Source organism: Herpailurus yagouaroundi, unplaced genomic scaffold, assembly GCF_014898765.1.
Source record: "Herpailurus yagouaroundi ecotype Mexico unplaced genomic scaffold, PumYag 163, whole genome shotgun sequence".
NCBI classification, from domain to species: Eukaryota; Metazoa; Chordata; class Mammalia; order Carnivora; family Felidae; genus Herpailurus; species Herpailurus yagouaroundi.
Window position 1 is genome coordinate 26,497,072 of NW_024412404.1, and position 16,618 is coordinate 26,513,689.

A 16,618-nucleotide genomic window follows, 5' to 3' on the forward strand; every position below is an offset into this window, starting at 1 on the left:
TAACTGTGACTTTAGATGATACTTTGATTATTACTAAGGCAAATGCTCTCTCTTCCCCACAATTAACTTTTCTTTTTCAAAACTATCTTGATTCTTTTCATGTATTTACTGCTCGTTGAGAGCGAGAGCAACAACTGGTCAAGTTCTTGGTAAGTTAAATCTTCAGTGTTTTATACATTTTACATATCCTTGTTGCTCAGAGGTATTTTTCCTATTGAAGATACAGAGGATGGCAGACTTTTCCTTTAAAGGGCCAGATGGTAAATATTTTTAGGATTTATGGGTCATATGATCTCTGCCACTACTAACTTGGCCATTGTCACTACAGCACAAAAGCAGCCATAGACAGTATGTAAACAAATGGGCATAAAACTTTATTTACAAAAACAGGCAACATGTCAGATTTGGCCTGCAAGCCATCATCCGATGACCCCTGATGTAGAAAAAGAAATTTTTACACAGTTATCTTGTATCCAGACTTCATAATGATTTTTCTAATACTGTATTTTAGTTCAGTCTATTATTTCTATGTGAGCAAATACACAAACAAAAGATCGCTTTGTTCTAACTTTCCAGTATTTATATACCATTTATTCCTTTTTGTAGTCTTTCTGTATTGGCTAGATAACTCTAGAGCAATACTATAGTGCTAACAGGAGTTACTGCTTTCCTAATGGGAAGGCTCTATTTTTTCACCTCCCAATATGATGTCGCTATTAGTTTCTAAAAAATGTTCTTTATCACATTCAAGTTTCAGATATGATAGTTACATTAGGCATGTTTTAAGATCCCTTCTAATTCAAATTGTTACATGATGAGGTCATTACTTACTTCCTTTTGATTATAGCTGTAGACAAATTGAGCACTCCATTGAGCAATCCATCATCCCCACTGAATACCACTAACCTGTTTTCACTTAATGGATACTTTCCAAATCTTCTAGTTCAATTACTTAAATCTCAAGACAACATATAAGAAAATTAATTCTTCCCAGGTATTAAGAAAAAGTAAGTAGGAAAGGAAACTTTTTTGTTTTAGAGTTAAGGTGTTTTCATTTAAGATTTTTCAGTAAGAATAAATCACTGAAATGACCTCTGAGTAGTAAATGTAAAGTTAATTGAAAATTCAATAATGTTCTAGATAGCTTAGGGGTGAAAAGCCCAAGGAAAAATAAATTACCAAGACTTATAGGAGAATAAAACCTACAGTGTTTATTTCTGAAAAGATTTGGTCCAACATGTCAGTCCATCGAGGACATGCATCTTTAAAAATATGTATTTAAAGTTGAAAGTTAATAAATGCATATATGTTTTTATTTAAATGTTTTAACAGTTCCTCTCAATAAGCACTCATACACTCACAAAGGTGTCAGTGGGAGTTTCGTATTCATAGTCTAGGCAAAGACTGATTTATTGTTGGTATGAAACTTAGTATTTCAATTAGTCAAACATTTTCTATTTGGAATTCACTTTCCAAAAATGAAATAAAACAAATGCAATCAGTATTTCCATGTTTACTTATTTAATTTCCCTGAAAAACTAAAAATTAGTCCAGCTATAAAAATATGAGGCACACATTAAAGAAGAAATATGCTTACCATCAAGAATTGTGGCATTTTTTTTTACAAGAACATTTCAAGGCCTAGATAATAAAAATACGTCAGGCAATTCATAGTAAGTCTTTTCATTTAAGTAACAGCATAGAATCCTTCTCAGGAATACTGCTGTACATTATATCTATTATTTTACAAGAACAGAGAGAAAATAAAATGAGGGATACAAATATTAAAGGCCAATCATCAAAATGAAATTAATGTTTAGCATAGATTATTTATATGAACAATGTAAATAGGTAGAATCATCAATTTGATTTAATATAAAATATATTTCTGGCATATAATTATTGTTAAAATGAAAATTATCAAGATAATTCAACAAATCCAAATATGCATTCAGCCAAGGGAACAAAGTAAGCCTCTTAAAAATTAAAGATTTACAGATTAATATTAGAAATTTTCTCAGTATAATACATGAAATATTCTGATCTCCATTGAATCACACTGTACAAAAACATGTGTCATTTGCTTCATAGCTTATAATCAGGTAAAAATGGTCACTAAAATTCCTTGACCAAAATATCACTGTAATTATATGAGGCAAAGTCCTATAATAAGATGGATGTAATAATGGCCACATCTTTTCAAAAAGAGAACATGAAAATTTTCATTCTCACAGCTATGAATTTGGTTTTCCAAAACCTGGCTCCCAAAGCCAACTTTTAAATGTTACAGCAGAGGTGGGGCAGTAATGGAAAGAAATGATTTAATGGAACTCTTGAAAAAAAAAAAACTATCATAGATCTTAGTTTAAGAAATATATCTGGCGTAAGAGAGAGATACACAGAATTATGTAATAATGCTTATATCAAAGTTTATTGATTAGCTAAAGGGCAAAGAGTAAGAGGCAAGTAAAATGTAATACGTGCTTTTGACAAAGCAGACTGAGTAATATGTTAAGTGTTAGGGTGGGATAGGAAAGAACTCAAGCTGGGCAAAAATTTCCTCTTGGACTTTCTATATAAACATCTATTTTAGTTTTGGCCTGTTCACCAGTGTGTTCATGTGATGGAGCAGAGGAGCTCTGCCCACCCATGAAATACTTCCCAGACCGACAGGTCCTTGTGCAGCTGCTCTAGAAAAGCAGCTTGTCCTCTGAGGTCCCTGGGGTCCTATAGAAACTATAGGAAAATGAAATCCAATTTGTGTAAAAAGTTAATCCATCCTAATTAGTGAACTGAGTTATTCAAATACCAGCTAAAAGTACATGCTCTAGCTAAAAAACATGGGTTAAGTATCTGTCTTGAAAATGCCTCCAAGAGGTCATGATGTGATCTTGCCTTTACTGGCCCTATGTTCTCCCAGAATAGGGGCTTTATAAGGTCCTGGAAATCCTCAGCTCCCTTTAGCTGCCTGTCCAAATAAAATCTTAATGAATATAGTTTAAGTCCTTTATTGGCTCTGTAATCCCTTCAACCAATTAAGCTGCAATTGTTTTATGCAACTTTTGTTTCATTGGAAAATGTGGGAAGATATTTTTATATTACCTAAGTAAGATTAATGGGTAAACACTGTTCACCGCAAACCAAATGATGCTGCCTTCCGGGAGTTGTCAGAAAGACAGTCAAATGATACACCAAGAAAGTACATTGTACGCCTAAGCAAAGCCCTTCAGGACAGCTGGAACATGTTCTTTATGAGGAAACTCCAAGCCATTGGTAATTTCAAGTGTGAGGCAACGGAAGTCTTTCTTAATCGAAAGTCAGAATCTTCTGAAGAACTTCAAGCACAACTTTATAACAAAAGCAATACTGCTCCTATATACATATATATGAAAAACAACAGAATGTTAAGTAATTGAATACCAATATCCACTTTCAGAGAACATAGTTGTAATTTTCAACCATAAAGGTAAGTTCCCAAAAAGAGCAAACATGTAACCAAGAACTTCTTTATGTATATATTTTTTAAATATCAATAAGAAAAATGATCATACTATAGTGCTTGGTCTAGAGTTAGTTAACTCAAGGCTTAACTGAACACAGGGGAAACTGACCCCCAATCTCAATCTCCTTATATTGCCCTGGATACACCTATGCTTAAAATTTTTTTAGGTGTAGCCTCAGGTCTCTCAGGCAACCTTAGTTCACATAAAATGCTTCATCTATCATTCAGCATTGGCTTAAAAACAGGTCAACCTAAAGATTTAGGTGTACCTGCTTGTTTTCATCATCCAGGCTTTCTCTCGATTCCCCTTCCCAATGATTAATAACTGGTCTGTAACATAAACGCTATCTTTTTATGACAGACCAATGACTTTGATAATTTAGTGACAAGTAAATATCTCCCAGCTGTTATCCAGAAACTTATAAATAATTTCAGATATGCTACTTAAATAACATGGCATTATGGGCAAGTCATGTGTTTGGCGTCAGGAGACCTCAGTTTCCCTCCTGGCTCCCCCATGTGCTATATGAATGACCTCACAGAACAGACTTCATTACTCTGAATGTGAAGTACTTCATCAGTAATATCAAAGAAAAAATAAGGTCTACCTCAAACAGTGAGAATTCAATGACATCATGTAGGTAGAAGAGATTTATAAATTGTAACATGCTACACATGTTAATCTTTATATTCTTTATTCTTTTTATTAGAATTTATGTAGTGAGGGCTTACCTTTGTTTGAATCATGCCATAACGCTGTTCTCTCATTTGGGCCACTATATTCTTGATGTTGAACTGCAACAGGATGACAGTGATTTTGTATTATTCACATGGGGGAAAATACAAACCCACAGATTGCCAAATAAGCACTCCATAATTCTTTCCAGTAAAAAAGATGTCAAGATATAACCAGAAAGGTCTCGTTTTCAACTATAAGAAAAGGCACTATTTTTAAGCTAGTCTAATGGATAAGGAAGACTTTAGTTTAAAAGGTTTCCAGGAAAAAGCAGGAAGCAATCATTTATAATAAGAAATGCTCTCCAAAAGAAATAACAACAAATTTGCCCCTGTGTCTACTTTTCTGTTCTCCAAAGGGAAATCTTAAAGCAGGACTGTAATTCTGGAAAAGTCTGAGCATAGAATACTTTTTCTGGCCACATTAGTAACACAGCTGTTTCTCATCTAAAAAGCCCTCTCAACTCAAATGGAGACCCTGAACAACAGTTGGCCCAAAACCAGATTCTGCACCTGTGCATGGATACCAGCCTACCCAGTGTGGTCACTGAGCTGGTGCAGGTCTGCAAGGGGCTGTTACTAATCCACAATGAGATGAGTCCATAAACTGGTAGTAAGTGTTTAGAGACTCTTATGGCAATCTGACAGTGGTGCAGCATCAAGGAGGATCACCAGTGGAACAGGCCTAGACCAGCTCAAGTGTTGCTGAACTTGCCTGGAGAGTCACAAGTGGTGCTGAGGACCAGTCATGTCCAGCAAGACCACATAGACACATGAAATTTTAAGGTTTGTTAACTATAACCCCAAATTATATAAAAATCAGAGAAAATGTAACCATTCCTTGATTTCTATAACTTTTCGTTTTTATAATAATTTAAAATTTTAATTGAACCTTTAAAAATTTGCATATTGAAATAATTATAGATGTACAATAGGTTGCAAAAATATACATGGAAATCCTATGTACCGTAAACCCAATTTCCCCCAATTATGCCATCCTACATAATTATAGTATAATATCAAAGCCAGGAAATTGACATTGGTATGATCCATGAATCATATTTTGATCATTACTCAGATTTTGCAAGTTTTATCTGCAATCATTTGTGAATTTGTGTACATATGTGTGTGTGTGATTTTGTGCAATGTTATCACATGTGAAGACTCAGATAACTGCAACCACAATCCAGATACATAACTGTTCCACCATAAGACTTTCTCATGTTATCCATTAGAACTACTCACCCAACCCAGTCCCTAACTCTTGGCGACCAGTCATCTGTTATCCATCTCTACTGTTTTGTTATTTCAAGAGGATTGTATGAATGGAATCATGTAATACCTAACTTTTTTAGGGTTTTTTTTCTCATTCAGTATAGTTGCCTTGAGATCCTTATAAATTGTGTACAGTAAAACCTTGGTTTGCGAGCATAAGTCATTCTGGAAACATGCTTGTAATCCAAAGCACTTGTATATCAAGGTGAATTGCCCCATAAGAAATAATGGAAACTCAGATGATTTGTTCCACGACCCAAAAATATTCATATAAAAATGATTACAGTACTGTATTATCACATAGAATAATAAAGGAAATACAAAATATAAAGAAAAATAAACAAATTAGGCTGCACTTACCTTTGAAAACCTTTGTGGCTGGTGTGAGGGAGACAAGAGAGAGGAGGGTTATTGTGTAGGATGATTTTCATTGTCACTAACAGATGGTGACTACAGTATAGTATTAATAAACTCTTGTCATATACTGTATTTAATGTAACTGGCAGTAAGGCAGCAGAGAAAAGGGTCTATATCTGCAGGCAGCCTGACCTAGAATGAAGCAAAGCATTCCTAAGCTTACTCTTGTATGGAAAAGCAAAGGACTGTCCATAGGTGCTTTAAGTGGCAAAAAATACACTGTTGTGGGTTACCAGTTGTGGGTACCTTACAAAATTCTGAAAAATCACCAATTTATGTCAAACACTGTGGCCTGAGACCAAGCATCCAAGCATGGGAGACAATCACCCAAAATCTCACAGTGAGAGAGAGAAAGAGAGGAATCATTGGCTCAGTTATGATCATGTAACATTCAGTGTCACATATTATTCTTATTGCAAGATATCACTCATTTATCAAGTTAAAACTAGTTATAAATGTTTGCTCATCTTGTGGAACACTTGCAGGACAAGTTACTTGTAATCCAAGGTTTTACTGTATATCAACAGTTCACTCCTTTTTATCTCTTAATAGTATTCCATTTAAAAAATAAATGAAATGGATATATACCAGTTTGTTTAATCATCAGCTTACTGAAGGACATCTAGGTTGATTCCAGTTTTCATTTATTATGAATAAATCTGCTATGAACATTTACATACGGGCTTTTGAGTAATTGTAAGTTTTCATTTCATTAGGTTAGGATAAACACCTAAGAGTGCTACTGCTGATACTGTATAGTAAGTTTAGTTTAGTTTTGCTTTTGTTTTAAAGAAATTATAAAACTATTTTCTAGAATGGGTATACCATTTTACATTCCCACAAGCAACAAATAATTAATCCAGTGTCTTCAACTCTTCACCAGCATTTGGAGGTATCACTATTTTTTTTATATTAGTCTTTCTGATACATGCCTAGTGATATTTCATCATGGTTTTAATTTCATTTCCCTAAAAGCTAATGAAGCCCAAAATCTATTTACATGGTAATTTGTCATCTTTTTATCCTCTTTGGTGAAATGTTTGTTCATGTCTTTTACCCATTTTCTAACTGGGTCGCTTTTTTTTTTGTTTGTTTTTTGTTCTTTACTATTAAAGTTTTGAGTATGCTTTATATATTCTAAATGGATATTTAGGTATGTTTGTTAGATATGTGATTTGCAAACAGTTTCTCTAAGTCTGTAGCTTATCATTCTCTTCACAGGGTCTTTCACAAAATGAATCATTTTAATTTACTTTGCCCCTAAAAATGTTTGTTCTCACCACCTGGATTCAACCCAATACTTAAAGTTCTAGATAGCTGAATTAGGCCAGAGAAAGAAATAAGAGGCATACAGATAGGAAAAGAAGAGATAAATGTGTCCCAATTGGCAACTAGAATGATTGCCTATGTAGAAAATCCCAAGGAATCTAAAAACAGAACAAAATAGAACAAAAAAAACCTCTTAGAAATAGTGAGTTCAATAAAATCAGAGCATACAAGATCAACACACAAAAATCAATCACATTTCTACATATAAACTATGAACATGTAGAAGCTGATCATAAAAACACAACACCATGTACAATTGCTCCAAAGAAAATGAAATAGGATAAATCTAATAAATCACATATAGGATCTATATGCCCAAAATGACAAAATGCTGATGAGAGAAATCAAAGAAGACCTAAATAAATGGAGAGACATACCATGTTCATGGATTGGAGTATTCAACATAGCAAAGATGTCAGTTCTCTCCAAAGTGATCTATAGATTTAAAGCAATTCCTATCAAAATCCCTGTAAGCTTTTTTTCTGTAGATATAGACAAGCTAGTTAGAAAATTTATATAGGAAAGCACAGACCCTATAAAAGTTAAAACAATTTTGATAAAGAATAAAGGAATCACTCTACCTTACTATATAGCTACAGGAATCTATAGTGTGATATTGGTAAAAGGATAGACAGATGGATCAATGGAACCGAATACAGGGACAGAAATAGGCCCATACAAATGTGCCCAATGGTTTTGACAAAGGTGCAGAAGCAATTTGGTGGAAGAAGAATAGCTTTTTCAACAAATGGTCCTAGAAAATTGGACATCTATAGGAGAAAGAAAGAAAGAAAGAAAGAAAGAAAGAAAGAAAGAAGGAAGAAAGAAAACATATGTAAACCTTGACTTAAATCTCACATTTATACAAAACTTAACTCAAAATGGATTATGGACTTTGGGGTGCCTGGGTGGCTCAGTTGGCTGAGCATCTGGCTCTTGGTTTAGGCTCAGATCATGATCTCACAATTCATGAGTTTCAGCCCAGTGTAGGGCTCCACACTGAAAGTGCAAAGCCTGTTTGGGACTCTCTCTCTCTCCCTCTCTCTTGAGGGCCCCTTCTCCACACCCCCCAATCAAAATAAATAAATAAATAAATAAATAAATAAATAAATAAATATCACACTGCTTCATCTAGAGTCTTGTTACACAAAACAAACAAACAAACCCAACCCTGCCAGATAAACTTGACAGTGTGCATAGTTGTGTAAATAATTTTTAATTATGTAAAGGCTAATGTGCTAAATTTTGGATTATTCACATCATTATGTGATAATACGGTAACCAGTAATGAACAACTGTTATTGTACCCTAAAGACTATTAGAAGAGAAAGGTCTATTGAGACCGTTCAAACTACAGAGCAGTCTCAGGGTTTCTGAAAGAAAAGAGGCAGTGTGTTCCCAATATTTTAAGAATTTTTAAGCAGGCGTGGTTAAAAATGAAAATGGCTATAGAAATAACAAACAAAAAAGAAAGAAATGGTTACATATTCTCCGATTTTCATATCTGAGTTATAATTGATCGGATAATCTTAAAATGTCTCAGGTCACAAATGTCCGCCTCACAGAGCTGGTATGTAGCTTGCTGCATGTAAGACTCCCCATGTGAGTTCCACAACACACAAACTGGTCTATACTCTGTTCAAGAAGACCCATCCACTGGTCATGTTCTTGGATGTCACAGCAATACATCAAACTGCTCTGAAAGTTTCTAAACGTTCACTCTCAATTTCTAGGAATGTATCTTATGGTAGATAATAAACATCCACAGATTGGTGCTGGTCCAAGACCGCACTCTGAGTAGGTCTGGTGGGCAAAATTTCTGAAAAGAGTAGAAAGGGTATCAGTAAGAACATTTGACAGTTCAAGGTTCTGTGGGAAGCCAATAAAGAAACAATGGATGTATTTTCTATTTTTGAATTACTCCATCAAATCTAAGCATCCTTAATTGTAAAATGCATCATTATTTTATGTACCACTAAGAAAAACACTGTCAATTAAACTGACAGATGCCTTATTATAAAACACATTCTGAGTTTAAAGAAGGTATAAGGTGGGAGAAAACAGTGCTCCTTAGAAACATGAAATATAATATTTACAGTTTTTATAGTTTCTACAAGGAATATAAAATAAGGACAAATATAAACAAATTATTTAAGAAACTATGATGGGGAATATATAAAAGAAAATTATACTAACATTTTCTGCTAAAAGGCTCAAACAACATTAGTTATGGGAATGGGTAATATCAGACTTACACTACTAAAATTTTCAGCATTTTTTAGCACACCGGGGGGACTCACCAGTTTATATTAATCCTGAGTTTGCTCTGGAAAACCATCCCTTTTCTCACTCTCAGTCTTATGGCCTGGAGTAGTTCTGACCGGCCTACATAGCCCAGTATCTCCCACAGTGATTAGTTCAGGGAAGGGGCTATAGCTCAGACACAGTGAAAGGCTGGGAGATACTGGCTCAGGTTTCTGACAAAAAGTAATTTCCTCTGTCCTCCAAGGAGCTACTGGGAGAGACCATTTTCCAACCCTCCCACATAATATAGCTTGAGGATAATGAGTTCTGGAACCAAAGTAGCCATTCCGCTGCCCCCGGAGAGAGTCTGGCACTGTTAGGGTTTAAGTGCAGAAGGCCCAAGAGAGCAGAGACCGGACTGTTGTGACAACAACCTAACGCAGAATTTGCCTCGCACGGCAAATGCCCAGCAGCCTGTTTTCTCAGGATTGAGGTGTGGCTTTTCACATTCCTTGTGCCCCTGGTAAGAGTCACTCCTGCCCCTGTGCCTACTAATAAACAGGTGTCTTCCCCTTCGCACTCCTGCAGTGCAGGAAAACAATTCAGTGAGTCAGTCTTTCTGGCCACAAATCTAAGGTCACATTCCCTAATCAGTTTAATCAAGAGTAAAGGTAATAGTATAATCAGTATGTGTCTAATTCTTGTGTCTATCTCTCAGCTGGTTCCAAATTTAGAGGGAAGCAATGAATTGTCAATGATTGACCCAAACCCAGCAATATTATTATCCTTATTTCACATATGAAAAAACTGGGTTTCAGAGATGAGCAATTTGCACAAAGTCACCAAAATCTCAAGTGTGAGGCAAAACTGGCAGTCAAAGCTAGGGACCGCTCATTAAAACTCTGAAGTCTACATTTTTTCCAACGTGCTCATGTGCATGTATTTTCTGTTCATTAAAAACAGGCGTACTTCACTGACATTATTTAACAGGATTTTAAAAGCTGTATGTGTGGGTAGAGGAAAAGCAAAGAGACATGAACTTGCAATCATTGTGCACCTGCTGTGTTCCCAACAATGCTCCATGCCACTCATTTGCATTATGTACTTTAATCATCACAACCCCCTCCCAGAATCTGCACCACTTGATTGAGAAGCAGGTACCCAAAGTTCACATGCCTTCTCTTGACTGAGTTCTCTTGAGGGCCAAATCATAGTCTTCAGGCACTAGAAGGCTGTTAAAAGTAGTAGAGTGTTTACTAATAGCATCAAGTTATCTGTTTAATGTCACTTACTGGAAAGTTCTTTTCGATGGCACAGAACACAACATCCACACAGAGGAACACCCCCGTCCGGCCCACGCCAGCACTGCAGTGAACAAGGACAGGTCCTGTAAGGTGGCTCTTCCTCACATAACGTACATACTTTATGAAGCCATCTACTGGGGCAGGAGTGCCATGGTCTGGCCAGTTGGTGAACTGCAAGTGTTTTATAAAGTGACTAGTTCCTGTCTGTTGAGAGAGGAGACAGGGAGGAGAAAGAAGGGGAAAAGAGAGATTTATCAACTTCTTGTGTTAAGGATCTCAATTCCATTTCCAATACAATAATAATAATAATAATAATAATAATAAATGATAATAATAATGGCTCTATGGTCATACAGTAATGCAAATAAGAATACCAATAGGTAGCATGAATTAATAAGCACTTTTGGGGGTACCTGGGTGGCTCAGTTGGTTGAGCACCTGAGTCTTGATTTTGGATCATGTCATGATCTCATGATTAGTGAGTTGGAGCCCCACATCAGGCTCCCTGCTGGCAGTGTGGAGCCTGCTTGAAATTTTCTCTGCCCCTCCCCCACTTTGCGTGAGTGCACGCACCCTCTTTCTCTCTAAATAAATAAAGAAATAAGTAAGTAAGTAAATAATTTTTAAAAAAAGAATTAAGCACTGATGACGCACCAGGCACTATGCTAGAGACTTCACATGCACTCTTTCATTTAATCCTCACATCAACTCTGGGAGGTAGGTACTGTTTTATCCCCATTTTACAGATGAAACCGTAAGGATCAGGGTAATGGAGAGATGTACGCTAGGTCAGAAATCTCCCACGTCTAGAGCTTGGACTATAATGTAGGCTTCCTGAATTCAAATCAACCATCCTTCTTCTGGACCATGGTTGTGCAGAAGAACCCAGAATCCAAAAACCAAGAATGGGCTAACACATTAGGAAAAGCATTCTATGTTAGCTTGAATGTTTATGATACAAAATTTAATGAAAACAGCTGGGTGCTGCAAAGTTGCTTGACCAGGGGCGCACCAATCTCTTCTGGTGATGAGGACAGGGTAGGTGCTGACCAGGCAAGTGGGCTGTGCCCCCACCCTTATGCTGAGCCCTCTGGCAGCACAGGCATGAAACTCTCCTCAAGGTCGACTATTAAACACTTCCAGTTGACCCATTATCCTTTCCAAAAGGATGGCGCTTTCCCAGTGTCAAGCCCTTCATTTTGCTTCTCTGGGCACCCCTGCAGGGAAACTCAGGATGGGTTTCTTACTCCTCCCTTGCTTTTCCCTAATGCAGCCCTATTTCCTGAGTTCCAAATAGAAATAAGTTTTCCTAAGTCCCAAATAGAAAACTCAGGTTTAAATCATTGGTACGTGAAATTGAATGATGAAAACAATACTGAAAATCTTGTGAAGGCACCAAAGTGAGGATAGCTTTACCACATATGTCAGGAGTTAAATCTCTCCTGCCACTGTTGACCGCTAAGAATCTGCACAAAGGTGGACTTCACCACTTTCCTGACCTAATCACTTAGACAGAAACCGTGATGCAGATTCTTCAAACACGAACGCCATGGTTCTGGAGCCTGTGGGCCTCAGCTCAAAGGCCACCACTGCTTGGATCCAAGCATTTGAGTTCTTGCAGACAGATAATTCCTCTGTGCCTTTCACCTGCCTATACTCTCTAAGCATACTGGCTTTCCCCTGCCATAAAACGTACCTCACACATCATTTTGGAACTTCCTTCCCCACTAGACCATAAGTGTTCTAAGAGCTGATAATGTGTGTGTGTGTTTTCTGTCTCCAGCTCCTGGCACAACACCTGGTTACAACAGGAGGGAATCCACAAGTATTAGGGGAGTGAGGGTTGAAGCGAATCCCCTCAACCTTAGTGCACAGACCAAGCACAGTGCCTAGCACACAGCCAGCAAGGTATCCATCAGTGTCAGCCATCATTCTTGGCCTCCCTGGTCACAACTATGCTCCAATCCTCCTCACTTTTCCCTCTCACCCTACTCCTGTATCTCATCAACTTCTCCCTTCGTACTCAGGTGCCCCATCCCACCGTAAACTTTTTGAAACCTTCATCATTTCCCTTAATGCTTCATCCATTTCTTTCCTTGCCTCCCACAGCCCTTCACTCTCTGCAGCCCCCTCACCGAGGCCACCTATTCTCCCATTCTCCAGGTCCCACAGAGCATAGAGATCAGGTTGCATACTCCTTGCTGCCCACTCCTATTTCCAATTCATCATTCCTTCTTGTGTAAATACCCCTCTTCCTTTTGAGTTTTATACCTCTTAGCTTTATCTTCTCATTCCTATTACCCAGCAGCTTTAGCCTCTGGTCAATTTGCTACGTTCACCAAAAATCCTGACCTTCTCTTTGCCACAGACTCTGACATCATCTACGGCAAATCCAAGGTCTCTACAGCCCAACAGACACCCTAACCTCACAGCGTTTGTATTTCTCTCTTGTAGAGGAGACCACTTGTTTCTTCTGGTCCTCACAGTGATGGTCACTCCTTGAACTTATTATCACCTATAATCATGTCCAGTATCAAAAATCTTCCTTCCAACAACAATGTGACCAAATGGAGCTCTCCTGTCCTTTATGCCCTCCATCTACTCCTAGTTGACCTGCTCCTGATTCCATTTGTCTCCCTAAGTTTAGACTTCATGGCTGATTATCTGAATCATTCTCTTACCAAACTGTTAACTCCTTTCATCCTTTGAATTTTACCACACATAGTGGACAACACCTCACCCTGGGTCAGCCCCTTAACCTGTGTTCAGGAATCTCATAGTTAGGCTGCTGGGAAGGAAATAATTTCATAGATGCACATTTTATTGCTACTGAAAATTTACTGGTTCCAACTTCATCATCTCCAGCAACACTTTTCCTAGTCATTGTTTGGACTCCAATCAATTTCTTTGATCCTCTTGTCACGCTTCCTGTTTAACTCCCCATCTCTTTCATTCCTGTTGAACACATGTATCACTTTCCTGCTAATCAAATCCACTTATACCAATGCTCCTATAAACCATTCCTTTTGTATCTTTTGATTCTATTAAAGCAAGAAATCTATGAGTTATTCTAGATCAACACTTCCCACTAGAACTTTCTATAATGATGCAAATTTTCTAAATCTGTGTGACCCAATATGGCAGCCATTAGTAACATGTGACTAAACATTAGAAATGCAGCTGTTGCAAGTGAAATATTGAATTTGTTGTTTCATATAAATTTTAATGATTTGAATTTAAGCTTAAATAGCCACAATATGGCTTCTGTATTGGATAACTTAACTTCTGACCACTCCTTCTGTCCCTTATAAGTCATAAATCACATATAAGTCTGCCAATTTTATATGAAAAACACCAAAGTCTCTGCTTTTCATCTCCATGCCAACTGCCCTGCTTGATCATGATACCTTCTGACTAAAATTCTTCAATGTCTCCCAATTATCTTCATAATAAAGTTTGTGCTTCTTAGCCAAACTCCAAGATACTTCATGTTATGACTGGTCCCTGCTTACCTTCTAGAGCCTCATCTCACCTCTCACTTTTCCCTGAGTTAAACTGTTAAACTTTTACATTCCCTAAACACTTAACTACTTACATTTCTCCATACACACCGCATTTCATATCTTGATTACCGACTTCTTATTTACATCTTTCTTGTTTGGGTAGTTCTCAATCCAGATGTTCCCTCCTCCAGTAAACCTTCCCCCGAACCCTAAGTAAAGCTAAGTACTTCCCTTCCAGGCCCCAAAGCATTCCATACAGATCTCAGTATTACCACAGACCACAGTAACTAGGAGTATCAGTAAGGATACCCGAATCTCCACTACTTGGTAAGGTAGTGATAGTGCCTGGCACAGTGGTTAGCAATATACCTGAAAGACTCAATACATATGTCATACTAGGCAGGAGCAGCCAAAGTGCATCCCAGGATTAGGCAACTTCCAATACTGATGCTCCCTGTCCCATCTTCCCTGTTTAGGGTTTTCATCTCTCCAGTCAGAGTTTGGTGTCTTGGTTTCTAGCACCAGGGAGCAGTAAAAACAAGTTACTCAAAAAAGTACCCCCAGTCTGTAACACAACCTAATCCTAACTTCTCCTCCTGATATGTGGCTTATCTAATGAAATATACATCTAATACTGATTTTTTTTTAAACTTACAGACTTCCTCACAACTTGAAATATTCGGATGATGAAACATTGAAGTATCTGGTAGTTCTCCATGAAGATACGACAGTTTTTCAATTCCAAAGGCTTCTTCATAGAAATGGGCCAGTAATGGTGGCATTTGACAACTCCACCTTCTATCTCTTTGGTTATCATGACAATAACATTAGAGTTATTTTCTAAAACCATTTGCCAGAAGTCATCTGTGGTACTTGGCAGTGGTCCTTGAGCAGCAATATAAAAATACTCTTCTCCAGAATTCATTATTCTAATATAACTAGCATTGATGTAGTCTTTGTTTTCTCCAAGAGGAACACGTGTTGAATCATCTATCATAAAAACAGAAATATCTGGTAGATAAAAGAAAAGTAGGAGATACAATACACCCTGGATTCATGAAAGTATTTGACACTGGTAAATTCATTCATCTCTTTGACAAGTAGAGAAGATGGCATAAGAGTGTCATTTCAAGAGTTATAGGAGTCCATGCATTTAAGTTCTTCCCTCCCCCAAACATAGTGGCATGACCTACAAAATACACAATGAGTATTTTTTGTTTTCATCTGTTTCTACTAAATAGAGAAGGTTGCCATCAGAATCCAGACACTTTGAGAGATTTCTGTTAGATATGGCACAGGTATGATTAAGCCAAGGGAGTTACCTAACTCCTTTGAACTGAATGCAGCCAAGGAGGAGCCCTCTGAGGGGGCAAGGGAATGCCATTCTCTATAAATCCAGACAAGCTGCAAGCCCAGAGCAGTAAGGGCCAGGATTAAAAAAAAAAAAAAAAAAAATGACTGTGATAGTTGATCAGATCCAAACCCTAGGATTAATGGAATTCTACCAATGCCCCAACTACATGATGGTCAACTTTTATATCCATCCTCAGCATTCACTGGGTGAAACAGTATGTAATCAAAGCAAAGGCATTATGGCAAAATGATGTTATGAAGGGGATTTGCTCCAAGTAACATGGGACTCATGAAACATGAACTATTGCAACAAATATGAAAGAGGAAGCCAATTACTTGGCCTACTCACAAACTCCATTGGCCCCAGAGCTCTTTCTTCATTTTACATAGACATCTGGACCTCTGGCTCAACCACTGCTCCCACACAGACAATAAATGCCCTCAGCAAAGGACAGACCTTCCCTGCCAGGCAGTGGTCTCACCAAGAGCCCCTCCCTATTACTCAGAGTCCTGTGGGCCACTTATCTGGCAAATAGGGTATGACTGAGATAACTAAACAGGGCCTTACACAAGTTCTGATAGAACCCTTTTCAAATTCCAACATAGCAAACATAAACTTTCCTTTGTAAATATGAATAGATAGGAAAAACAATCACTAGATATATGAAGAAGGCTAGTACTTCACAAAAGGATACAATTTTTAAAAATCATAGCAAAGGTTTTCCTTCCTATAAGAGGGAAGAATACTTTAAAAGCTATTTTCATTTAAAATGAAATACAAAAAAGTTAGAGAGGGAGGGAGCCAAACCATAAGAGACTCTTAAAAACTGAGAACAGGGGCGCCTGGGTGGCGCAGTCGGTTAAGCGTCCGACTTCAGCCAGGTCACGATCTCGCAGTCCGTGAGTTCCAGCCCCGCGTCAGGCTCTGGGCTGATGGCTCAGAGCCTGGAGCCTGT

At 37.5% G+C, this 16,618-nt stretch overlaps 1 protein-coding gene across 5 annotated transcripts in view; it reads right to left on the reverse strand.

Annotated features, from left to right (window-relative positions):
- Positions 1–353: 353 nt before the first annotated feature.
- Positions 354–16,618, reverse strand: part of PTPN20 (protein tyrosine phosphatase non-receptor type 20) — a 110,995-nt gene continuing 94,730 nt past the window's right edge. For all 5 annotated transcript variants that reach the window (XM_040485673.1, XM_040485672.1, XM_040485670.1 and 2 more), the window contains 4 exons: positions 14,965–15,299; positions 10,795–11,010; positions 4,235–4,297; positions 354–3,372 (listed from right to left, as the gene is read on the reverse strand). In XM_040485673.1, coding sequence (XP_040341607.1) covers positions 3,307–3,372; positions 4,235–4,297; positions 10,795–11,010; positions 14,965–15,299 — 680 coding nt within the window. In that variant the 3' untranslated portion in view covers positions 354–3,306. The remainder of the gene's footprint in view (positions 3,373–4,234; positions 4,298–10,794; positions 11,011–14,964; positions 15,300–16,618) is intronic.